At 37.0% G+C, this 26,842-nt stretch overlaps 2 protein-coding genes across 3 annotated transcripts in view; one reads left to right on the top strand and one right to left on the bottom strand.

Annotated features, from left to right (window-relative positions):
• Positions 1 to 19: 19 nt before the first annotated feature.
• On the top strand, positions 20 to 10,795 carry dnajb2 (DnaJ heat shock protein family (Hsp40) member B2). Of its 2 annotated transcripts, XM_065292878.1 has the most exons (11): positions 20 to 313; positions 935 to 1,011; positions 1,321 to 1,430; positions 2,366 to 2,419; positions 2,503 to 2,616; positions 3,768 to 3,860; positions 4,108 to 4,222; positions 5,223 to 5,293; positions 5,399 to 5,647; positions 9,762 to 9,826; positions 10,147 to 10,795. In XM_065292878.1, the coding sequence occupies exons 2-10, from the start codon at positions 947 to 949 to the stop codon at positions 9,788 to 9,790; spliced, it is 900 nt and encodes a 299-aa protein (XP_065148950.1). In that variant the 5' UTR covers positions 20 to 313; positions 935 to 946; the 3' UTR covers positions 9,791 to 9,826; positions 10,147 to 10,795. The 2 variants fall into 2 exon arrangements, 1 of the variants encoding a protein (XP_065148950.1); XR_010545432.1 differs by having other exon boundaries at positions 5,399 to 9,826.
• A 1,782-nt stretch (positions 10,796 to 12,577) lies between these two features.
• The window catches only part of ptprna (protein tyrosine phosphatase receptor type Na), a 35,733-nt gene continuing 21,468 nt past the window's right edge, over positions 12,578 to 26,842 (bottom strand). Inside the window, exons 13-23 of the mRNA XM_065292879.2 lie at positions 21,509 to 21,718; positions 20,476 to 20,688; positions 19,804 to 19,951; positions 19,562 to 19,635; positions 19,393 to 19,470; positions 18,899 to 19,018; positions 18,635 to 18,801; positions 15,484 to 15,537; positions 15,313 to 15,377; positions 15,148 to 15,221; positions 12,578 to 15,046 (exon numbers count right to left, since the gene is read on the bottom strand). Coding sequence (XP_065148951.1) covers positions 14,975 to 15,046; positions 15,148 to 15,221; positions 15,313 to 15,377; positions 15,484 to 15,537; positions 18,635 to 18,801; positions 18,899 to 19,018; positions 19,393 to 19,470; positions 19,562 to 19,635; positions 19,804 to 19,951; positions 20,476 to 20,688; positions 21,509 to 21,718 — 1,275 coding nt within the window. The 3' untranslated portion in view covers positions 12,578 to 14,974. The remainder of the gene's footprint in view (positions 15,047 to 15,147; positions 15,222 to 15,312; positions 15,378 to 15,483; positions 15,538 to 18,634; positions 18,802 to 18,898; positions 19,019 to 19,392; positions 19,471 to 19,561; positions 19,636 to 19,803; positions 19,952 to 20,475; positions 20,689 to 21,508; positions 21,719 to 26,842) is intronic.

Consider the following 26,842-nt stretch of genomic DNA (forward strand, 5'->3'; position numbering starts at 1 on the left):
TGCTTAGCAAGAAGTGGGCGGGGCGCGTTACGTAAACAAACACTGGCATGTTCGAGACGGGTCGTGCGTGCTATTTTTTCACTGTAGCTCAGCTGAGCGTGACGCAGCGCGACGTACAGTTATAGACGTCGGTGTCGGTTACACACTGAAGTCATGAAGCCCCGTGTGTTAACGATAATTTCTTACTCACGCGCACATTAAAAGAGCATCAGTTCCTGCGATCAGCGACAGCGTCTCGGGACACGCACTGTCGAACCAGTGGCTTATATTTCAGCTCTGTTTACAAAGACACGGGTGAATACTTCTTCAACAGGTAAATGTTGTTATGATAAACTTGGTTGCTGGGAATGCTGGACATATATAATGTCGTGTTTGTGTGGACGACTGAGTATGTTTAAGCAGCTGTCAGTCAGTGGCCATATGGCCCAAACTGAAGTTTGTGCTTGAAATAACGTGTCCGGTTTCCAGAGACTTCCAGACATGGGCAGGCGTGGTCTCCAGGGGAATACCAGTCTATATTCAGCTAATTCATACCTCTAGTATAAACTGTCACTATCAGGAGCGGTTCATTGAACTGTTCACATTCATGTGTTAAATATTTATTTTATAACCAGAAGATGTGAGAGTAACAGTTCTGCAATTGAAAGACTAAGAGCTTTGCAGTTGTTTATATAGATAGGTCAGTTTAAAATAATCAGCAAAATAGTAAATCAGTCATCCTATATACATTGCTTTGTTAGATAAAAACATATTGCTTGACTTCTGTGGCACAGCCTAATACTGTTTTGTTTTGTTTTGGCATGATGGCAATAGATTTGAATGATCACAGATCTCTGTGTGTGTGTGTCATTAACTGTAATTGTCATGTAGTAACAGTTGAAATTCATAAGGGTTAAAATAAACACATTTTCATTTTCACACGTGTGTGCAACAGCTGAAGGGCGCAATGGTGGATTATTACGATGTCCTGGGAGTGTCACGAAATGCTTCTCCAGATGACATCAAGAAAGCGTAAGTTAAAAGTCCCTTTATTGGGGGAGGGGGCATTATCAGTCAGTGTTACTAAATTTGTAAAATAGCTTGCTGACAATGTTTAACGTCAGTTATCTACAAGTACAAGTCTGACATTTATTCAATAAAGCCCTACTGAAAGAATGACTATGCACTTTAATGTATGTTATCTGCCTTTCACTATATTAGTAAGTTTTCACTTTCTGTTTTGCATTTCAGTGTGGTACAGTGAAAACAATCAAGATCTAAAACAATCTTAAAATTGCAGGCAAGCCACATTTGCTTATTTTTTTATGTGCATGTATACAGTTACAGAAGACTGGCTCTGCGTTGGCACCCTGACAAGAACCCAGACAACAAGGAAGAGTCAGAGAGAAAATTCAAGGAGATAGCAGAGGCCTATGAAGTTCTTTCAGACAGTAAGCTCCTGAACATTTTAAAGGGATTGTTCGGCCAAAAATTATATTAAACCCATGATTTACACACCCCCAAGCTGTCCGAGTTGCACATGTCCATTGTTTTTCAGACAAACACATTTTCGGATATTTTAGAAAATATTTTAGATCTTTCAGTTGATTAAATGTAATGTTACGGGGTCCACCCATAGTCCACAACCTTCAAGTCCAAAAAAAGTGCGTCCATCCTTCACAAATTAAATCTAAACGGCTCCAGGGGGATAAACAAAGGTCTTCTGATGGTAATCCGCGCGGTGTTGTTGTAGAAATATCCATATTTAAAACTTTATTAACGAAAATAAATACCTTCCGGTAGCGCCGCCATCTTAGTCGCGTCCGCATTTAGGATGAGAGCTTATGCAGCCTACGGAGGCTACTCTGCTGCTGCTCTGTGCCCCCGCCCTCCGAATTTGTCATATGTCACTAAGAAAAGTGCGTACACTACGCTAATACTCTCTCCTGAATACAGAGGAGTCTAAGATGCCGGCGCTACCGGAAGGTATTTATTTTCGTTAATAAAGTTTTAAATATGGATATTTCTACAACAACACCGCGCGGATTACCCTTAGAAGACCTTTGTTTATCATCCCGGAGCCGTTTGGATTTATTTTGTGAAGGATGGACACACTTTTTTGGACTTGAAGGTCGTGGACTATGGGTGGACCCCGTAACATTACATTTAATCAACTGAAAGATCTAAAATATTTTCTAAAATATCCGAAAATGTGTTTGTCTAAAAAACGATGGACATGTGCAACTCGGACAGCTTGGGGGTGAGTAAATCATGGGTTTAATAACGTTTTTGGCTGAACTATCCCTTTAAGTTTAAAGCCCTTTCACATTGCGTGTTTATTTTTGGGTTTTAATTTGCACCATCATGTTTTTTTGTCATTTCCAAGAGAGCAAACGGGAAGCTTTCGACAGATACGGTAGTGCAGACATACCAAGCTCAGGTGAGAAAAACCTCATGCATTTTTATTTAAAAAATTGTTACACAGGTCAGGTCTTAATCCTATGTTCTTACATCTGCTTTAAGGATCTGGTAGCTCATTTCCTGACGACTTCCCAGGATTCACCTTTACATTCCGCAACCCAGATGAGGTTTTTCGAGAGTTTTTTGGAGGGCAGGACCCATTCGCTGACTTCTTTGGTGGGTTCCCAGAAAGTGATAATTGTGTAATCCAGGCTAAAGCCTCATAATCTATGATATTAGGATAATCAAAGTTTGATTTTGCTTTAATGTCCTAACTCAGTCAATTTTAAAGATTTCATGGGTATTTTCCCAAACAAACATTTTCAAGATTAAAGAAACAAATTAAAAGGAATGCAGATAAAAACAGCAGGGAACAATGCAAATTCAGGAAGTGCTTGATGATGTTCAGGCATTTTAGAGCATTATTAAGTATACATTCAGAAATTAGAAATAGATGAAAAATAATTTATGTAGAATGTACAATGCAGATATTGTTTACTGCATGAATTATACAGTTATAATTTAATGCTTAGAGACTATTAAGGCTACTAATGTTATTCACCCAAGAGTAGGGAGCAGTGTTTTCTTTATCTTGTCTTGTCCATTAGTTGTTTGACTAATGCTAATAAACAGTGGCAGGTCTATTAAAGTAGGAGTGAGCGGGTGCACAAACTAACGCAGGGTTAATTGTAACACGGCTACTTTATATATTTAAACAGGGCCGAGCAATCTGTTCTTTTGTAAAATGTTTTGATGTGTTCTTTTTAAGATATTGAACAAAGAGTGTTTTGGAGGCATGGAAGAAATTTCTTTATTTCATGTTTTTTCAATTTCTAAGCTGGGTGTGTAAATCACCAAATCCAACCTTATATTATTTGAATCACTGTCTTGTTACCTAACAGATAACACCATTTTGAAACATGTCAACAACTAGTAACTGATAGCTGTGATTGAAAACATTTTTACACAGCCGGGTTAGTTGTAACACAGTGTTACAATTAAGCCTCAGGCATACAAGGATAATGAAATGAAAACAATGTAAATACTATTAATCAAAATGATAACTGTTAATAAAATATTAGAGAAAATAACTGACAATTATTATTTTTTTTGTCTAAATTGTGCAGCCCTTTCAAAAAAATCTATTTATATGCATTTATGCAAAATACAAGAGTGGTTAGATGAAGGATCATGGATGAATGAATGTGTGGATATCTATCTATTATAAGCAGATATATAAACAATATCCACCTTTAGTATATAGACAGAATTGTATTGAATTATTTGTGTTTAAACTAAATTTTATTCTTTACCTATTTTCACATTAGATGATTTTCCATTTGGAGGGCTGCACAGTGGATTTCACAGCTCCTCCTCCAGGCTAGGACCTAGTCGCTTCTTCTCCTTTCCCTCAACAAATGGTAAGTTTTTTAAAAATGGTTTCAGGCTGATCTGCATATCTGCATATACATTGTTAAAACACCCTTATTAATCCTTACAGTAATTAAAATAAAGGTACATTTTGCTTTATTATAGTTTAGAATTTTAAATTAACTAATTAGGGGAAAATATGACATCTGCCAAGAAAGCTTTTGTGAACCAGGAAAAGGAAGATTTATTCTTATGATTTGATTTAACCTCAGATTAATTTTTTTCTGTCATCAATAGTTGATTTCACCTCCTTCTCTTCAATGGGCGGGATGGGCAGCATTGGAGGATCAAACTTTAAGTCTGTTTCTACTTCAACCCGCATTGTCAATGGAAAACGTATCTCCACAAAAAAGTCAGTTTACCTTTCTTTATACTTTTACTGTTATCTTTTTTCTACTGTTATCTTTATTCCATATGTAATGTATTTGTGCAGTTTCAATTGTCAATAACATTTGGCTTTGCATACACCATATACTGTAAAAAAAGTATGGACATAGTGTCCTTGATGTTACAATAGTTGGCATCGCTTCAAAGGCAAAATTAGCTATATAGACCAAAAACACTTTTTGTACCAGGCTGTAAACATATTTATTTCTGTTGTACAGTTGGGCATTTTAACATGGGGGTCTATGAGATTGAGTTGCATTACAAAAAACATTACTAGTGTGTGCATCTTGAGACAAAAGAATGGCACTTGACATATGTTAAGATACAGTATGTCAGTACAAGGAGTTTTTAAATTAAGACAACTCAAACAGGCATGTTGGGACTAGGATAAGCTCTGTCCAGGAAACTGCCCCTTTTTTTGCAGACCAGTACCAACTCAATGTGGCCAGCGCCACCTGCTGCCTTTTTTTAAAACAACATTGTACTTTCTTTGCAAGCTATAAAAAATACGATGGCCTCAGAAATGAAACACTTTATTGTACACACAGCATTAACCCACTTTAATTTATCTGTCTATGCTGCATATTTAAGAAAATGAGTGTTATTTTTAACAATAAAATGAATTAAAAGTTTAAATGTAATCGGTTGAAGGCGGGGTGCGTGTTCTCTGAAAGCCAATGTTGATTTTTAAAATCAACTAAACAAACACGCCCCTACCCCAGTAGAATCTGGCTCTTTTTTGATAGACCCGCCCCACACATTGCAACCCAGGCCATGATGTCAGTTAGTAGACACGCCCCTTACTGCTGATTGGCTACAAGTGGTACTCGGGCCGACTCCCTTTTCCAAAGTGCTTTTCAAAAATCATGCACCCCGCCTTTAAGTGTTAAGTAGTTGATTTTGGACAAAAAATTACGCTTTGCCACAATATATAGGCCTTTCATATATTTCAATTTTTCCCACAGGGTCAACGAAAATGGGCAGGAGAGAACAGAGATTGAGGAAGATGGGGTTCTGAAAACTATCCTCATCAACGGTAATCTTTTACCACCAACGAGCAACTAGATTTGCCCAAGTTATTTATTGCTCCAGTGTTTTTATCTAGTTTTGTTCTTATGTTTGGCCATGTTTGTGCGTGCAGGTGTGGAGGACGAGATGGCTTTAGCTATAGAACTGAGCCGTAGAGGAGAAACTAGACAATCCCAACAGCCACGGCTTCGCGCCACTCACGACACCCAACCAAACCCTGCCCTGCGGTCATTCAGCGCCGCCCCTTTCTATCACTGCCCCGATGGCAGCGACGATGAGGAGGACGAAGAGCTGCAGATGGCCCTGGCCTGCAGCTTGTCAGAGATGGAGGCCAAGCAACGAGGAGAGGACATGATTTCAGGTGCTGGGAAAGGGAGGGTAAAGCAACCGGGGGGTGGGAATAGGAGGGATGCTACCCAAAAACCCAAATATGAAAGAGGAAAGACAGATGGTTCAGCAGACAGCACCTCCTCGTCTTCAGAGATTAGAGGGATGGATAAAGGTCTGGATGGAGGTTCAGAAAGCATGCATCCAGAAAATTCTGGTGTGAAGGAAAAGAAAAATGGAAAAATTGTGGCCAATGGGCCTGATGTGATAAAAAAGCGTAGGAAGTGTCAGTGTGTAGTTTGTTAATAAGTCTGCACTGCAGTAATAATGGTGTGTGTGTGTGTGATGGTAGCAGTGTTGATCTGTAGCGTGCTTGATCGTATACTGAACTGTGCCCTGGCTTAAAGCTCTCTGTCTGTTGGGTCAGGGCTTATGACATTGCACAGGGATGACAGTACTGAATTTATATTTTCTTCCGGAAGTACTAATAACAGGTGCCAATGTGTGTTTATATTCTACATGGAGTGCTACTCATACACCAGCTTATAATACAATAATACATATATACAGATTTGTGTGGTTCAAAACTATGTTAGAAGTAAGCAATATGGTTGAAAAAGTGGATTACAGTACCTTTAAACCAAACATAAGATCAATATATTAACCTTAAGATTTTCATTTAGATAAATTATAAGATATTGCTATACACGTATGAGCATTGCTGCACTCTATATATCCAAACTGATGCAACCGGTGCTTATTTGGCCACTCATTCCCAATTTGCTTTACATTTATTCATTACAACAGAAGTTTTGTATGGGGTCAGTGTTTCTGCAAGGCCTGAGATGCAGTATCTTCAACCACAGTTAGTCATTTTGATGAGAGTCATTATACAGAGATGTACATACAGGTTTATATATATACTTTTAAAAGTAGGAAAGAGGTTGTCTCTGTTATGACTTGTTTGGATGCTGTCTAAAACCATATTCAGATGGTAATTGTTTCTCGTGAGGACATACAGTAAGGTATTTTCATCATTTACAGGGGTAGTCAGTGATTTTATTGCCGTCTGAATTCAGAATGTAAGTGTTTTTCTCCAACCACCCGGGAAAAAATTCCTGGCAGAATTACCTACTTCTTTTGACAAACACCAAGGTCGTGTGGTAATTTTATTGCTGTCCGTAAGTTTATAAAAGGGGATCAATGCAAAAGTCATTTTGCACATTTTTTTAGACCATTGAAAACATTGTAAGGTCATGCGCGTCATGTTTATTCTGCATCAGTGAAGCATCTTTCTTTGAGGGGAATTTAAACATTGACATCTTCATAACTGAAATGATGAGAAGTGTATATGGGGACAATCTTTCATCGCTCTTCTACAGCGAGTGGGAGCTGATGTAAAGAGAAAAAATCATGAAAATATTTGAAATGTTTATTATCAGCTGCAACAATTAAAAAAATTTATTCAATTACACAACAGTATTCCATATACATATAATCAAGTATCCGGGTCATGTGAATGATCATGTAAATAACAACACGTGCAGTGCATTTCCAGGTGTTTCAATGATAAACTCACACACACATCCACTGGAAATTTATCACAGAGGAGGCATGCAAATGTATTTTTCCTCATGAGAAACAATTACTGTCCGAATAGGCCTTAATTCTTTAATGTTCCTGTTGAATGTGATGGAGGAAATGGTTTTCGAAATGGTGATGTAAAATTACAAAAGATTTGTTTAAAAATCCCCTTGTAATAAGAATCCAATTATGACTTTGTAAAGAGTTTAAAACTTTTGCACAGATACTCTTAAAAAAGTCGCTGGGGTGGTACTGTAAAAGGTTCATTTTCGTACCTTTATGGGTATATAACATATTGAAATGTTGTACCTTTTGGGGTACAATAGAATTCCCCTTTCAAAGCCTACAGCGAACGGCCGGTTTGGACTACAGCCCTCTACTTCCTGCTTTAATGACGTCAGTAGAACAGTTTTTTCACTTAACTCCGCCCACAGGAATACGTCAGTCGCCAGCTAAGCTAACGGCAAGCTAAGCTGCTATCGAATCACAACACACTTCATAGAACACTTTTGTACCAGTTAAATTTTAGGGGTACAAAACAGTTAACTGTAACTTTAAATGTACACAATAGTTCCTCAAGATATAGTTATGTACCCAAAAAGGTACAACATTTAGTATACCTGTAAAGGTACAAAACAGAACCTTAGGGTAATACCCCAGCGACAGAAATGGTACAGTTGTAAACCTTTTTATTCTGTATTAAAGGAAAATTGTCATTATTTACTCTGCATGTTTTTTGAATCCCCAGTCTCTTTGTTTTTCAGAACCCAAATGCAGATTTGAAAAATGTCCTCTGAACACTTAAAATAAAAGTCCAGTCGAGTTATTTATTTAACACAGTGTTTCTCAACCCTGGTCCTCAAGGACCCCCTTCCAGAAAGTTTTAGATGTCTCCTAATTTAAAACACCTGAACTATCTCATCAGACTCCTTCCAGAATGTCTCCCTAACAAGCTAATAATTTAAATCAGGTGTGTAAATTAAGGAGACATCTAAAACATTCTGGAAGGGGGTCCTTGAGGACCAGGGTTGAGAAACACTGGTCATTTTAAAGCTTGAAGGGTTTTCCACAAACAGCACTTGTGCATTGGGTCCTCAAAAACACTGAAAGGTATTTTGGAGTTCAAACAACATAAGGATGAGTAAATAACAGTAAAGTTTTAATTTTTAGGTGAACTATCCTTTTAAGATAATCACAGTGTCTTTATTGGCTGATGTTTATTAATCTTCGTATATATGCGGTCATCATTAAATGCAGTGCATTATATTGACAATTGACTACAAAAACCTAGAAAAATATATGAAAGTAACAGTAGATCACCGATTTTCTCTGTTTATGAGAATGTGCCAAATAACTGAATGACTGTGAAATTTTGTATGAATCAAAGTGAATAAGTATTGACATAATTTGTGCCTTTTTTGTTATGATTATAATCCATGGCTGTGGTAACCAACGCCATATTTTATGTGCCGGCTTGTGCCGAAGAAGCACATGGTACTCATGTCCTGTTGAATTTATTTCATATTAGCCAGCAGCTGTGTGATTTGAAATAAATAAAAACGTTAATGACATAACAAACACTACACAAAGCACAAAAATTTGAATGTCATGCTATGTGAATGTTTATGAACAAGTTGTTTTGTGAATTTATTAAATGTGAAGAGCAATCAAACTCATTTATTTACTAAAAATTTTACTTTTTTATGTTTGAAAATGTAATGCGGGGCAACATTGCTGCCTCACGTTGTCAGAACAGAAATATCTTGATTCAGAGAGATGAGTTTGATGCTCAGTGTAATATTTTTGAATTCCATGTGAACAGGAAGTCGCGATTTCGTATTGCGATGTATTTCCGAGTCAAACGAGGAGAATAGTGGGTGGGGCTTGTCTTTTTTACTGTAATTTGATTGGCTATAGAAAAGTGGACGCTTCAATCAAAAATAGAATTTGCAGCAGACTGACAATTGGAGGGGCGGAGTTAAAAAATGCTCCCGCCCAAACCGTCTAGCTTACATCATCAAAGAAGGATCGCCCCTGGAGGGAGAAAGTACTTTTTTGGATAAAATTTATAAGGGCAAATGAATACAAAAATATATAACGGCTATATTTCTTTAAAAAATAATAACTGTCAATTTTGATTTATTTCATGGGGACTTAAAGTTTTAATGAAGATAATAAGTGCTGTTTAAGTCAGTGTTAAAGTTGTTGATGCTTATATTAAAAACAATAAACTTGAATGAATCAGTTTTGGTCATAAGCATTCATTTATAGAGAACACTAAAGTATTTTTGTTGATTTCCAGCTTTTTCTCCTGCATGTTTTGCTTGTATTATTGAGTTGAAAGAATAAATCAATGTAGTTTGGTTTTTATTTGTAATTTGTGAGCTGCAAAGGGTTTTTAGGGGTTACTTCTGCAATCCTCTTCTCTTCTGTTTCTGTTTGCTCTAACTAACTCTGTCATTAACAACACATTCACACCCATGGGTTTTATTTATAAACCTCATGTTCATTTGCATGTGGTATGTTTATGATTTTTACCTGATTCGTTTTCCCTACTGTTGCAGAGTCCGACTTCCAGGCCTTCACAGGCTGACCCATGGCTGCGATCCCCCTCTTACGCCCCCCAGAGGTAAAACGTAGTGTAGACCTCTCTTAGGCACAGAACTTTAGTACAGTTCTTAGATCCTCCTCCCCACTTCCAAAAATAAAACTGAACTCAGTTCATTAAAAATCAATTTGTATAATTATTTTTGCGTGTTTTTATACTCTGCATGATTTGAGTTTATGTTTACTCAAATACTTTAAGTAGGCAATGCTGTAGACTCAAAATTACGAACAATTCTCAATATCATTAATGGTGTGTGTGTGTGTGGTTTTTTCTCACCAAATGCAACCGAGGGGAAGTGTGTGAGGTAACTAATAATGGATTCATCCATCTGCCCCTAACAGGTGAAGTGTTCCCTGGTGTGCTGCTCTCTCTTTTTGCTTCACTTGTCTCTCTCTCTGCCTGGCACACCTGCTGCTCAGACCCTTTTCAAAGTTTTATTTGGAAAAAAACCCAGGCAACGCTACATAAAGGTCAATAATGTACGTGCTATGTATGTGTGTACTGTATACGTATGAATGTTGGCTCAAAGAGAGAAGACTGAACTTTTTTACATATAAGTTACATTTATGGCCTGCACTGATTGAAACTATGGACTAGTAAAAAATATACACTTTACAATAAGGTTGCATTAACTAACATGAACAATATAGTTTTTAAACATGTATTCATTTCTTGTTAATGTCAATACAGTTTGTTCTGAGCATTAATTAATGTTAACAGCTACAACGCTTGCTTTTATAAATAAATGTATTAGTAAATGTCAAAAAATAACATGAACTAAGATTAATAAATGCTGTAGAAGTTTAGTTCATGTTAGCTAATGCATAAATTAATTGTTAACAAATATAACCTTATTGTAAAGTGTTACCAAAAATAATGTGTCATATGGATAAAACTCAAACATGAGATTTATGTATAATGGGACTGAAAATGCTGTGAGAATTTAAAATCTTTATAAATGATCACTATAAAGGTGTTATTATTTATTCAGAGGGGTTTCTTGTGTTTATTTATATTCTCAGTATTTTATACTAGCACTGTACAAAAAATAATGTGAGTTAGTATATAAACAACCAATGTTTTTGCATTAACTTATTAAACACATAGTTATCACAGGTTCTTAAAATCCTTGAAAGTTTGTGAATCTTGGTGGAAAAATTCAAGTGAAGTTCTTGAAAATCTAAAACAAACGGTGCTATATAGCACCAAAAGGGGTTCTTTGCTCGTAATCATAGAAGAACTGTTTTTAGTGCCATATAGCACCGTTGAAGCACCTGTGTAGAACCATATAGTGCTATGTAGAACCATATGTGGTGCTATATGGCCCCTATTTGGTTCTTCACAGGTGCTTAACTGGTGCTTCACCGGTGCTATATGGCACTAAAAACGGTTCTTTATGATTACGAGCAAAGAACCACTTTTGGTGCTATATAGCACAGTTTGTTTTTAGAGTGTAGATACAGTTCATTGAAAGTGCTTGAATCTATTTTATGCAAGAAGTTTTCTAGAAAAAAATTCCCTATTATTCCCTGTGTAGTGTAGGATAATATCATAAAATTTCTAGCCTTTTAAGCACACATGCTAAACTGTTCGCTTTAAATGCTTATATCTTCTGTATGCAAATGTTGATCTAGAGCAAAATGCTTTTTTGCATACACTCTAAAAAAACAAACGGTGCTATATAGCACCAAAACTGTTGCTTTGGATCGTAACCATAGAAGAACCATTTTTAGTGCCATATAGCACCGGTGAAGCACCTGTGTAGAACCATATAGGGGCCATATAGCACCACTATAGCACCAAATATGGTTCTACAAAGCACTATATGGTTCTACACAGGTGCTTCACCGGTGCTATATGGCAATAAAAATGGTTGTTCTATGATTATGAGTAAAGAACCACTTTTGGTGCTATATAGCACCGTTTGTTTTTAGAGTGTAGTTGTGTTTGACACATGAAAACGTCTCGGGTTACGTATTTAACTGTTGATCCCTGAGAAGGAAACGAGACGCTGCGTCTCCTTTGCCATACTTCCTGCGTCCCTGTAACGCCGTCTTTGGCAATATTTCACATAGCGATATACTTTCTGGCTCCCGCTTCACCCTGTCTTTATCGTTAAGCCTCACCATTGGTTAAATTTGATATACACATTCGGACGCACTTACGAAAGCGAACTGTTACAATTTATCTTAAAAGGTAATCTTGCTCTCACTTGAAATGTGTCCCCACATTTAGTTTTGGACCTGGAAAGTCCTTAAAGGTCCTTGAATTTGAAGTTAACTAAGGTGTGGGGACCCTGTAAGCAATTTCAACTTGTTTTTATAAGTTATAGCAACTCATCACTCATCAAAAGTTGACTTGTACATGACTTCTACAGCCAACGATGCATATCTTCTAATAATGTCAAATTGAAATGTATATAATCATTGTAGTTACTGAAGTATTTGATTTATCATTTTCGTGCTATTTGAGCACCAAACAATTACAAAGATAAGTGATTTTCAAACATTCCCCATTTTCTATTGGTTGGTCAAAAAAGATTATCCCGCCCCAAGCTCATGCTTATTGTTATGTTGACCTGGCTAAGATTTTTGTATACCAGCAGTGTAGAATAAAGTATACTGACATCAAAAAATACACACTTCATCTTTAGCAGTGCTTTGCGTAACAATTGTATTCTTTTGTTAATGAACGGCAGCTGTCTCAATTGGACAGCAGCATTGGTCACAATAAAGCAGAGAGGCAGTATGAAAAGCCACAGACATCAATCGGTGCTGCTACACAGATTCACATTTAATTTATAACATTTAAAAATGATAGTCATATATTTCTCTTTTTTGATCATTTTCCAACATATGCTACAGGAATAGACAAAGATAGCTCTCAGTGAATTATTTACAATGAAAGACTGCCCGGACTAGACTGGATGTGAAAGCCTTAAAGGAGATTTTACAGGAACTGTACGATATTACACGTGCCTTCAGGTGATACAGTCCACCAAAACAAAGGACTCTTGTGTGCACACAGTATGTACCCATAGGCTTGACTACATGAGACATATTTTTCGTCTTTTTTGTATATGATACTGTACATTGCAAAGTTAAGAAAGCATTTGAAAAACAAAAAATGTAAATGTAGAGACTCTAAAAGCATTATACTGTCCATCATCAGAGTTTAGGTTGCTTTAAATTACTGCCATAATGTCTCATAAAACCTCTGTTCTCCCTGAAACTCTAGAAGGACTGAAGATTTGGCCCATGTAAAATCCAGCATACATAAATCCTTCATTTGTGATTGACATTTTAAGACTCCAACACATTAAAATTAGAGTTAGCATTGCAGCCATATATTTGCTAGTGTTCTCAAAGTTAAAAATATAATATTTCAGCAGATAAATCATTTTTAAATTTACACCCATTTTGGTTTGGATAAACAGACTATAAGTCATTTACACTACACAGATTTTTGTTCAATAAATCAAAGGAAATACATCAACACATGACAGATGCACTGATCAAGCAATGTTATAGGGTCTTTTAGGGGACATTTCACAAGACTTTTTTAAGATGTCAAATAAATCTCTGGTGTTCCCAGAGTATGTAAGTGAAGTTCTTGCTCAAAATATCATATAGATAATTTATTATAACATGTTAACGTTGTCACTTTGTGAGCTTGAGCAAAAATGTGTCATATTTTGGGTGTGTCCTTTTAAATGCAAATTAGTTGATCTCTGCACTAAATGGCAGTGCCATGGTTGGATAGTGCAGATTAAGGGGCGGTATTATCCCCTTCTGACATCACAAGGGGAGCCGAATTTCAATTACCTAATTTTTCACATGCTTGCAGAGAATGGTTTACCAAAACTAAGTTACTGGGTTGACATTTTCACATTTTCTAGGTTGACAGAAGCAGTGGGAACCCAATTATAGCACTTAAACATGGAAAAAGACAGATTTTCGTGATATATCCTCTTTAAAGGAATAGTTCATCCAAAAATGAAAATTATTTTAGTTATTCAAGTCCGTGTAATGTCAGATATTAAATGTGTTTTCAGTTTGTGACACCACAGAAAAATGTGATTTTAACCACCCAGCCAAATTTGAATGACTAAGAAAACCACCAAATAAATAAAAATAAGTTTCTTGGAAAAACAGGCAGGATTCTCTGCTCTCAAACACTGGGGGCGTGTCTGCTGTCAGCGCTGAAACCACGCCCACTCATGGGAAAGCTGCCGGTATGTTTTAAATACTGCTACAACCTGAATGGATGCTTGCGATTGTGTTAGGGGCGCCGCCCAAAAAACCCTGAACACAGATATGTGGTAAAACTCCATAATTCAGTTCAAAGTCAATGGGGCTATTTCCCGGACAGGGATTAGACTAATCGTAGACTAAAATAAATGTAAGAGCTGTCCAAATTGAAAACAACTTGCACTGACATATCTTAAAATACATCAGTGCCCTTTGTTTCGCCTCAAAATGCACACAAGTTATGTTTTTAGTTTGTAAAAACTAGTTATATTATCCAATTAAACTAAGGCCTAGTCCTGGCTTAAACTAATCCCTGTCTGGGAAACCACCCCTATGTGCTTCAGCAAACAATTCTCTGAAATGACTTTACATAGACTTGAATTATTATTTACTCACCGTCATGTCTATACAATCCTGTATGACTGACTTTGGAATATCATACATCTTGCAAATTATTTTGGCAAAAATAACCAAATTCAAGTTTATTTTGGCTAGAAGTGGGTTACTCACAGCCAGATTTGAAATGGGCACCCATAGATTCCCACAATATAAACACAAAACCATTTCTTAAAATATCTTCTGTTTTTCGCAGAAGTCGTCATGCACAGGTTTTGAAGCTCATGAGGATAAATAAATAACTGTTTGGTTAAACTAGCCCCTTAAAGTATGTAAGATAGACAGAAAAGAAGCATTTAAGCTGAAATGATGATTAGGGTTGCCAGATCTGCGTATCAAAATCAGCCCAATGGCCATTTAAAATCAGTCCAAAAGCACCCCAATGACGATTCACAGCCCAAATACCAACAACTAATCAACAAAATCTTTCCATCTCTAACCCGCGGAAAAACATCAACCTGCAGAAAAGTAGCCCAATTCAGAAGTCAGCTGAAAGGACGCAGACCTGGCAACGCAGGGTGGCTCACTGAGGAAGGGCTTTCAGAATGGCATTCACTTCTTCTGCCACAGCTGTCAAGGCAAACTCAAACTGGTCCTGAGGAAAAAAACAGCTTATTTATCTACAGCACATCAAAACTACACCCTAGGAGATTCTAAAAAAAAGTACATGCTTTGAATACTGAAACAAGTGCATACCTTAGTGCGTACCATACTTGGTCTCTGATCACGAATGTGTTCCAACGTTGCGGCAATATCGATCTCCTTCACGCCTAAAACATGCAAACAGGGAATAAGCATGTGGCATGCTGTACATGCATGGTGCGCTAAAATGAAATGTTTAGCAAGTAATGAGGCACTTGCCTTTCGCCATGCGGTTAAGTACCATGTCGATAAGAATGTAGGTGCCAGTTCTTCCAGTACCATTACTGTTTGAAACAGGAAACTATTTTAATTGAAGTGATTCAACTGCAATGAAAGCTGTAATTACAATACTGATGCATTGCCCACATCCCTGAGTCGAAGCAACTTTACCTGCAGTGCACAATTATGGGGCAAGAACGTCCTCTGTAACACTTGTTAACTTTCCTAAAAAAAAATGCATGAAGCAAAATAGATTAAAAAAAGAACCTGTTATTTCATAATAAGCATAATTGTTGATTTGTCAAGCATCGCAATTCATTAGTCTGTCAACAAAGAAGAGATGAAAGATCAGGCTGGTTTGAAGGGCCGGGTGGGAGAAGGAGGGAGATGGAGCATCTGTCTTCTGTCCTGCTGCACTCACACCTACCAATGATCATTTTTGTGACTATGCAACTGGACCCAGACTACTAGCTGCAAATCACAAAAATGACACTGGGAGGTGTGCTACGTCCAGGGACCTACTGATCTCCATCACAGACAAGAGAGACGTGTGGAAGGAGAAGTGAGAGGTAAACAGGAGCAAAAGTCCAATGTGCAAAGACATTGAATAGAGAGGAACTTCGGGGAGGTTTGAAAAAAACATCCACAGATATTTGGAGTCTCGTATCAGGGTCAGGAGCAAACAGCAGGGAAAATGTCGAATTTGTGATAATTAGACATTATTGGGTTTATGGCATATGGTGGAAGTCTGAAATGGGGATGCAAGATCTTTTTTGGATTCTGGTTTGATGATGCCCTAGAACAGGGGTGGGTAATTCTGGTCCTGGAGGGCCACTGTCCTGCAGAGTTTAGTGCTTAATTAGGGTTAGAGTTAAACTCTGCAGGACTGTGGCCCTCCAGGACCAGAATTGCCCACCCCTGCCCTATAAGAACCATTTTTGGTTCCTCAAAGAACCATTTAGTCAAAGGTTCTTAAAAGTACCATTTTTTTCTTCCTTTAAGAACCTTTTGTGAAACAAAAAGGTTTAAAGTTTCTTTATAGAACCATTCAGCCAAATATGGTTCTTCTATGGCACTGTGAAGCAACTTTTTTTGAAGGGATAGTTCACCGAAAAATTAAAATTCTGTCATCATTTTTTCACTCTCAAACCTGTATAAATGTCTTTGTTCTGATGAACACGAATGAAGGTAATTTGAGGAATATTTGCAACCAAACTCATTATGAGCCCCACTAACATCCACATTAGAAGAAAATAATACTATGGAAGTCAATGGGGCTTCTGATCAGTTTGGTTACAAACATTCTTCAAAATCTTCTCCTGTGTTCATCAGAACAAATAAATTGATACAGGTTTGTAACAATATGAGAGTGAATATATGATGACAGAGTTTTAATTTTTGGGTGAACTATCCCTTTAAGAGTTATCATCCCAGCTGTTGTGTTATATTAACTCTAAAAATGTTTACATTTGACCCAACAATGGGCTAAAACAACCCAGCATTTTGGATTGAAACATCCCAGCATAGGTTAAATTACAACCCAAGGGGGTGGGCTCGTGCATTTTTGACCCATTGAAAATAACCCAGCATTTTTTAGAGTGTATGTAGAATACTATTCACCACAAACTATAAACAGGAAACATAAGTATATTTCAACATTTAGTTAAACATTTGTTTACATTTCTGTAAAAAATGACATTATTACTCTAACAGGCATACTTTGGTAGATTTTATGTTTTAAAGGGACACTCCACTTTTTTCGAAAATATTCTAATTTTCCAGCTAAGACTGACGGAAAATTAAAAGTTGCAAACTAAAGCTGCAATGATATTATGCAGCAGCTGAAAATAGTCCCCTTAGTAACTTTCAACAGCAGGGGACTATTATCGGGCACTGCGTAATATCATTGTGCCTCCTGCATTCATGTTACAGCAGCAAAGTCCTTGATTATTACGCCAGAACGAGAGTATAGTTCCTAGCCATATCTGCCTAGAAAATCGCAACTTTTAATTTTCTGTCGGTCTTAGTACACAATGTAACTACAGAAGAGTCAAGTTTTAAATAGGAAACATATCAAAACTCTTTGGTTATTCTTTTAGCGGGATGCTAATGGTCTAATCAGATTCAATGGATTGTGCTAAGCTATGCTAATGCTAGTGCTAGCGCCAGACCCGGAGATCAGCTGACTGGATTCCAAAAAGGTAAAAAGCAAATGTTTAACTCTAGGGGAGCTGAAAAATGAGCATATTTTCAAAAAAGTCCCTTATACCAGCTGTTCACTCTTAAAAATAAAGCCTCCTTGTCTGGCTGTAGTTCTGAATAGAGCCTTTAACATCCACAAAACCCTTCTGTTGCATAAAATGTTTTTTTTTATAATGAATAAAGACTCTTCAGAATATATAAAGATTTAAGAACAAAACATCCTTTTTTTATAATTGGTTCTTCTATTGCAACACTGTAAATAACCCTTTATTTTTAAGAGTATTCTTCAGTATTTTTATATTGCCTTGTCAATGGTGGCAAGCACAAAAGTTTAATTTAACCAAATTGTGGTCGAAAAAATGTAGATCATAACTTTTTTCAAATTCATTTCGATTCTGATGGTGCTGACAGGGTGAGATATTTACTCTGTAATGAGTTCATCAGTTTTTGACAGTTTGACCTATTCAGGTCGATCTGAAGAATAGACTGCCAACATAATAAGTGAGCGTTATTACCCTGACATGATAATCAGACAATTATAGTGCAATAGAGGCACAGTCTTCTTAATTTTTTTTTTTTACATTTTTGCTGTATTTCACTGCCCCCTCCCGCATCTTTTGGGACCCTAACTAGAACACATTGAGCTCCAAAAATACAAGCAATCTCATATTTTAAGACTCTATTCGATGGTGTTGCTATTGAGCAGTTTAATGCCTTGCTCAAATTCTCCTAATATTGGTTTTGCTTTATTTGTTTACTGTACAACTTTATTCAAATCTTTTTAGGAAAAGCCCATGTTGTGTTTATATCAGTTTTAGTATCAGTAACTATACCACTGGGTTGTTGAAAGCTTTATTCTGATTGGCTGAGAAATGTTCCAAAGGTGTTGATTATTTTTCTATAAACGCACACCTAACCTTTCAAATGTCTTAAAATAACCAGCGGAGCAATGTTTGTGGTAATCATGGTATAAGCGGAATAATTGACTCTTTATTTGAATACTCAATTATTTGAAAATTGGGTGTGCATTATTTTAGAATAATTCAACGGTCCATCATCAATTATTCCTTACATATGCAGTTATGTATCTGCACTAATAAGGATGGAGCTGTGGCAGTACCTGCGGAAGTCCAGCAGAGGTCGTGTGGAGGAGGGAATGCCCTGCGCAGGCCAGCTCAGCAAGTGAAACTGGGTTAGGGTTCGCGTCTCCTGAGTCTGAATGTTCTTTAAGTAGAAACTACGAACCAAGAAGTCCTTGCACCAGATGTGTTCAGACACAAGATTCACCTACAGGAAATACAAGAAGAAAAAGATAATACATAACTCAAATAAACCAAACATCACGAGAAACCCAAAGGTAATGAAAGTGAATAATGTTTCGCACCTCATAGATGTTGTACAGAGACGATCCTTCATCAGGCCAATAGCGTTCACACTGTTTCTCTCCATCCTCCACTAGAGCTGTCATCATGACTATTACAGTACATCCGTTCTCCCAAACCATCTAACACATAGGCCAAAACACAGGGAAAAATCATTTATATTCAACACATATTATATTTATTTAAGATATTTCAAAAACAATGGAGTAAAAATTGTTGCCACCTTAAATTTTTTACATTTGAGAAAATATAAGTCTTGATTAACTTTATAGCCATAAATACTAATATATATGACCCTGCTTGAGAAAACCCACCTTAAGTCTGTACTTTACTGTTTTCTACATAAAATCATCCTACTGTATATAATGTAAAGAACATTCTGTGAAAATATAACCTTGATATCTTTAATATTAACTGAGTAAGGTCATGTCAAAGATTGGCAGGGTCACATATGTGTTTAAGCTAAGAGACTTAAATCTTTAAATGTTGACTTTACCTGCCAGAAATCAGCGATAGTGTGTGGCAAAGGTCCTTGAGTGGCGATATAAGCAGGCAGGCGTGGATCATGGTCAATCTAATGGCAAAGGCAAAATAATAAATAAGACTTTACTATGAGATCATCGCATTCGTTCTCTATTATAGCTTATACTAATACAGTTTCTTACTATAATGCTGGCATTTATGTAGTCCTCTTTGGAGGGGTTGGTCTCTGCCTTTAGTTTCACACGGGAATGATCATCTAAACACAGAATGTAATGTAAGCTTATCAAAAATAGAGTTGAATTAAGCAGTACATTTCACAAACTAGTTGTATTTCTCACCCTCTAAAACTAATGTTTTTCAAGATCACTGTATGTGGATAAGATCAATGCAATAAATATTTTTTATAACTGTATAAAGGTCTTACAGGGCACAAAGTCAGGATAGCGGTTCTTCTCCATGTTGGTTTCAGATTGGCTGATAGAGACAGAGCTCGGTTCAGCCTGGTATGAGCACAGAGCCTCCCACTCTTTCTGCAAACGGTCCTTGTTCTTCAGATGGTCCTCCATATAAGCCTGAAAAACAGACGTGAACTTTAAGCTTTCAGCTAGTTGCCCGTGACCAGTCTAATCCTTCTCTATATAATTAATAAAGCATTTAGGCAACCTCAAAGCTGACCATATAACTAAAATAAGACGTGAAATCATATAATAGTTTTTCTGTCCTGTAATTTGCTGTGTTTAAATATGAACTCTGTGCAAATATGGAGTTTTAAATATAGACTTTTAAATGGGCTGATTTCTGTTGCACAGTTAAATAGTTTAATACCACACAGGTGCACAGCAAACATATAGCAAAGTACATGATGTTGTCTTAATGAGAATCTTTGTGTACCGTATAAAGCAGTGGTCTCCAACATTGATTTAAACAAAGATGAAACATATCAACAAGTAAAATAAAATAAAATCAACACGTTTTGAGTATACCATCAAAAAAGTAGTCCTCAAGATTGTTTTATCCATTGTGGAACCTTGATCACAAAAAGATTGGAGACCCCTGGTATAACGTTTTAATGTTGTGGGTGTTTGCATGTGTGTACCAGTATCATGTGTCCGGTTGAGATGTCCATGTTGGACTGAGCAGGCTCTTCACTCCAGGACGGCGTGCTGCTGTGTGAACTGGGGCTGTGCTGCGGTCCGTCGCTGAACTGAGACGACACACTGCTCACTCGAGACGTGTCGGTCCCCCGTCGACCGCCGGCCTCCGGACGGGTGAACGATGACTTGGCTGCCATGTGCTGACGACATAGTTCCTGAAAGATAAGAGGGTATATTTTCATAACTAATGTATTTTAAATGACATTTTATGATCTGATTACTAATATCACTTTTGTAAATCTTACTTATGAACTAAATCACAAACGCATTCCAGACAAATACAAAATAAATTTTAGGAAGGTCATTGCACAAAAATGCCTTATTATGTAAGCATTATTCTTACAATTTATGACTCTGTCTTAAAATTCATGATAAATTCTCATAATTTAATTATGAGATTAGGAACATCAAAATTAGTTTTCACTCATTGATTTGCAACTTTGACATGTCCTTATACTCAGTCAATATTAAATATTTTCAAGGTTATATTTTAACACAAGGGTCTTTACATTATGTAGGATAACACATTTCTGTAATAAACATTATATATTTTATTAATCATTATATTATGTCATAATTACAATTATATAGAATCAATTCCTTACACAAAATGAATGGATGATTTATCTAATAAACATTTGCTAGTCTTATACATTCAGTATGCAGGCAAATCATTTTTGTGTATTCATACAGTATTCATTGAAATGTGTGCTTTATATGTCTACTGATAAACAGGGAAAGATATGAATGTCATTAAACATTTATACAAATTATATTCCAAATATAGTATATCATACTGAAGAGAGGATGGTAATAAAATTACTAATAAGTGCTATATGAAATTATTCAACTTTTGCATTTGTGTATCTCTCTCTCTCTCTCTCTCTCTCTCTCTCTCTCTCTCTCTCTCTCTCTCTCTCTCTCTCTCTCTCTCTATCTGTGTTAAAGCTGCTGTGTGTGTGTTTAACAGTGTACCTGGTAATCAAAGTGAGTTTCTGCGCCGGCTTCTGGTCCCAGACCTAATTTGCCCGAGGCTAACTGACGGGCATGATGACGGAGACAGGCAATCGCCAAGGCAACCAACAACACCGTGCCCACACATGCCATGGCGACCATTGTGAGCACGACTCCACGCGAGCCCTCCCCTATCCGTGTGGCCTGGGGCAGGCCGCGCCCCTCGCTCCTCTATGATGAGAGAGAAAATCAAAAAGAGATACACTGTAAATGTTATTATTTTCATATAGATTTTGAACTTTTCTCCACAAATAAGTAAATAGGCAGACAAACAGATGGACTTGAAGAAAAATGAATGGAGACTTTTAGCCTAAGTCTCCTTAGTTTCCTCAGTAACCTCATATTTATCTCAGCTAAAGTTTCAAAAAAGAAAACAACTATTTCTCCATTTGCCAAGAATCAAACTACCAAGTTTGAGGTCTACACTCACAAATCAGATTTTAATATACCAACATTTCTCTACATTCACCCAAGACAGATCTGAGCTTTCACATACACATTCGTTTTGTCATTCTATCCCCAACTGCATGTCAATGATTTTCCTATATCCGTCTATGTGTCCTATGGGCTTTTAAAAGAGAAACATCAATGACACACAGTTCAACAAAACATAACTGTGAACTTTATTGAGAACAACAACCTACTAGAAATAAAATGTTTCTCAGGGCAGTCAAAAAGGTGGATGTGAAGGCTCTGAGTTCGTGTGATCTCTCTCTGGCACAAAACAGCATACACCCTACACTCTCTCGCCCCTTAACTCTTTCGTCTCCCTCTCTCTGTTTGTGTAAACAAGTTGGATGTCATCATCAGCTACTAATTACCCTGGCAACTCACACAGGATCTCGTAGACACGCAAGGGCACGTGCCAGCCCCTCTCAACACCCCGAAATAATTAGAAGAAGTCACTGACCCGCCCGCCTCTCTGAATAATTACCAGCGAGTAAACAATTAAGGAAATCCCCCACACAATTCAGGGTCAATCACTCTCTTGCTCGCTTTCATTATTTTTATTCAATCAATCAATCTCTCTCTCTCTCTCTCTCTCTCTCTCTCTCTCTCTCTCTCTCTCTCCGTGTGTCTTACACACTCTGTACTTAAGGAGCATCAATAGAAATCAGAACTAATGCAATGATTTGCAATGATTGTTGATGTCACGCGCCCGTCTTCCCTTCCCTCTGCCCCTGTGTCTCCAACCCCTGCCTGTTGGTGTTGCCATGGTGTCTGGAAGCCTCAGCAGGGGAGGACAGGCCATAGCGTAACCATGGCAACAGCAGAATGCTCAATGTAATACATGGCAATCACAGTGAGGAAAGGAAATGATGGAGGAGAGATGTGGTGTCATCACAACACCTGAATCATTCAATGAAACAATACGGGGTGTAAATGGAACGTTTTTAATATGTTTAAAAATATATTTTTGATCTTTATTTTTTTTTGGGGGGGGGGATCTATGCAAAGCCTGATTATTCAAACTGATATCTGCCAATACCGACACAGATAGTTTTGAAGAAAACTTGCATTCTGAAAGTTGCCATGAAACGGAAGTAGCGATTGTCTTATTTTTCCCGTGGTGATGTATCCGAGTGAAATGGCTTCTAAAAATGAAAAAAGGTAGCGCTGGACTTGAATTCGTCCATCGAGGACTGATTGGATCAGAGGAAGTTTTGTGTTTTTTTTTATTAAAGATTATGAGAACATGTGGGTGGGTGTAGGGGTTTTGAATGGTAGCTATTCTGTTGTTGGTTTTGTTTTGTTTTGTTTTTAGTTAAATGTTTGTGTTTAAACTATGTTAAAGATAAAAGCGCAGAAAATGTTTCCTCCTTTTATATGTTCGTTTCTTTCATGATTTAATGTAAACTTGTCTGGATAATAAAAATTGGATTATGAGAACACACATTAATTTTTAATTTATTTTTTGAAGTTCACAGATATACCACAATATCCTTAAAAAAATTTGTTTTTCATTTCAATTTCATTGCGACTTGAAGATTACATTTTCTGAATGTTATTCATAAAATAATCATTAATATTGAACATTAAACTGTTTCTTTACATTTTTTATACACAGAGCTCAAATCGCTTTAAATAATTATGTCTGCTAAGGCCTTAAAGGGATACTTCACCCAAAAATGACAATTATTTCATCATTTACTCACCCTCATGTTGTTACAAACCTGTATAAATTTATTTATTCTGATGAACACAAGAAAATATATTTTGAGGAATGTTTATAACCAAACCGATCATGAGCACCATTGACTTCCATAATAGGAAAAAAGAATAATATAGAAGTGTATGGGGCTCATGAACGGTCTGGTTATAAACATTCTTCAAAATATCTTTTATTGTGTTCATCAGAATAAAAAAATATACAGGTTTGTAACAACATGAGGGCGAGTAAATGATGAGAGAATTTTCATTTTTTTTGGTGAACTGTCCCTTTAAGGGAATATGTCATACAACTTTAGTTTATTTATTCATATTACTGCTTAATTTCTATACACATTAGCAATTTGATTATTTTTGAGAAATTAATAACTAAACATTCAGTTAATATCAGGCTAAAAATTATCCTGGAGGTAAATTAAAGATTATAACAAACCTAACAGAATGTACAGTAGCATCTCTTCATTTGTTTTAACTGGATCACATACTTCCTCTTATCTTATTGTAGAGATAAATTGTAGATATAAAGAAGCAGTATAAAGCATTTATTAATCTTTGTTAATATTAGTTAATGCCAATACAATTGTTCATGTTAGTTCATTGTGCATTAATTAATGTTAACAACTTTTGATTTAAAAAATGTATTAGTAAATGTTGAATAATAAATGTTTTCAAAGTGTTGATACTTGCATGTTAGCTAAAGTTAACAAATACATCCTTATTGTAAAGTGTTACTAAAACTAAAATCCCCAAAAACTCTTCATGTGAAAATACTACTTGCTTTTCCAATTTTCGCACATGTATCCGCTGGTTTTTGTAATCAGTGTTCCTTAAATTGAATCAACTTTTAGTTTGAAACCTCCCCACATCTCAACAAGAGACTCTGCAGCACACAACCGGCCGTTAAGCTGAGCTAGCAAAAGAAAAGAGTGAGTGAATGAGCACTTAAGTCTTGCCACAAAGAGGTCAAGACGCCCCCCTCCATCCCTTTCTCCATCTCTCTCTGTCCTCCTCACGCCCACTCCCTCACTGCTCTCCTTCTTCGTTCCCCGCACGTTTCATTACGTCCCTCTTGTTCCCACTCAAATTCGACCCTTTTGCCTGAAAAGCCAGAAGAATGTTTCGGTGTGGAGATTGAAGGAGTGGCAGGGGGGGTGTGGGGCGGTGTCGAGGCAAGGGTGCGCGACTGGACTGAAGGACAATGGGGAGCAGATAAGGGGTGTGGGGCGCCTCACCTGCTACTCTGGAGGGGCCCCGAAAGGAAGAGTGACAGGCTTTTAGAATGGAGCACAGGAGCGGGCAGGAAAAATGAGCTGGTTTAGGACAAGAGTACAAAAGCCCCCCGAGGTCTGAGAGGGGCAGGCGGAGAAACCGGGAGACTGAGAGGAGAAAAAGCGGGAGAGGAGGCAACTGATCAGATGGACTGGAAGGAAAGCATGGGTATAGGGTTCAAGGGGTATAAGGGGGTCCAGTGAGGGTAATACATGACGATATCCTTGAGAAAAAAAAAATTTGTGAGGGAGAAATATACTTTTTATATTCATATAGGCTACTAATAAATAGAGATGTTATTGGCTGATTCTTGATCAATTTAAAAACATATTGCATTTAAAAAGCAGATATAAAAAATATAAGTTTTATATTCCAAACTATAGTTTATAAATTAACTGTGTGTAATGCACTGGGTTGTATTATATGAGTATCTCTGGATAACTAGTTACTTTTTACTCTTATAATAACGTTCTGTTGAATTGATCACCCGTGTTCAATAAAATGAGAGGATGATGTAGTAATAAACTAGCTAGTACACCCTAAAGCATGTGTTTTATAACAAAATTAGCAAATATCGGTATCGCCCAAAAAATCCATTGGTGCATTACTTATTAACAAACACAAACATGCATTTGAATCACAATACGCTGTAGGCTGAGGACGCATAATTCAAACATCTGCTCCTCAAGAAGCGGGAAAATAGTATTCAGGGTCCCAGGACCCCTTCACCATTCCCCATGACCCCTCTGACCTCCACCAAGCTCTTTGACCCCCATCCCCAAAAAAGCAGATAGATGCACACAAATGCACGGCTGTGTACTCATTTGTTTGTTTTGGATGATCTCGGGGCCAAAGATCACCAGGAGATTCAGACTTTGAATCACAATAGGCAATTCAGTCATGGCCGAAATGTCCGAATCAGAAATGGTGCGCAGACCGTCGCTGTGGCTCTCGCCGATCTAAGATTTCATCAGCCTGTCCGTCCCATTATGTATCTTCTGCTCCGTTCACTCCCTGTGAATTGATTTTACAATTCAGCAGGAGCACGGTTATCTGATAGAAGCGTTCAGACTGTGATTCGTGGAAATTCACATCGCTGCTGTGGCGTCTACGCTTTTATATTACACAGCAGAGGGTGTGCAGTAAATTTCAGTTTTTCATTAAGTTCCCTCTATAAACCTTTGGAAAGTGTTTCTAATGGATCATTCTTTCGCTCTCTTTTACCTTTCGAACAACCGACATTCATATCAGTTGTTTATGTTTGACCAAAAACTTGGTATTTGAAATAAAACATTGTTAATGATACTCTGCAAAGGGAAATTATAAAAAATAAATAAGGGTATGTACTGTAAGGTAATGTAAAATGTTACGGCCAGTTTATTTCAGACATTTTTCTCACAACAATACAATTGATTATATGCACATGAAACCCTAAGTAATAGTGTGAACTTAGTTGCTCCTGCAATGGCTACAAATGGATTACATCATCTCACTCATCCTGCCTGCTCTGCCCTGTTACCACAGCAACCACTTCACCTGACATCACTATTCAACATAGCAGACAATTCCTAAAAACAAGGTTAAGAAAAATGTTTCATTAAACTCATTCACACATGCACACACACACACACGCGCACACACATCTGTATACCGTCTTCCTATTGCCAAGAATACTGTGATAAACATTTAGATAATTTAGTTCTTATGAATTCTGGTACATTTAATTCGTATAATTTTCCAAATATTTGGGATTTTGACAAGGGACACTTATGCCTACTTATGTTTATATATCCATCTTTAATTAAAATCTTTTGTTATGAATGAATGACGATGTAATCGAAGAAGCAGAAATACAAT

This window comes from Paramisgurnus dabryanus, chromosome 15 (genome assembly GCF_030506205.2).
Source record: "Paramisgurnus dabryanus chromosome 15, PD_genome_1.1, whole genome shotgun sequence".
NCBI lineage: Eukaryota > Metazoa > Chordata > Actinopteri > Cypriniformes > Cobitidae > Paramisgurnus > Paramisgurnus dabryanus.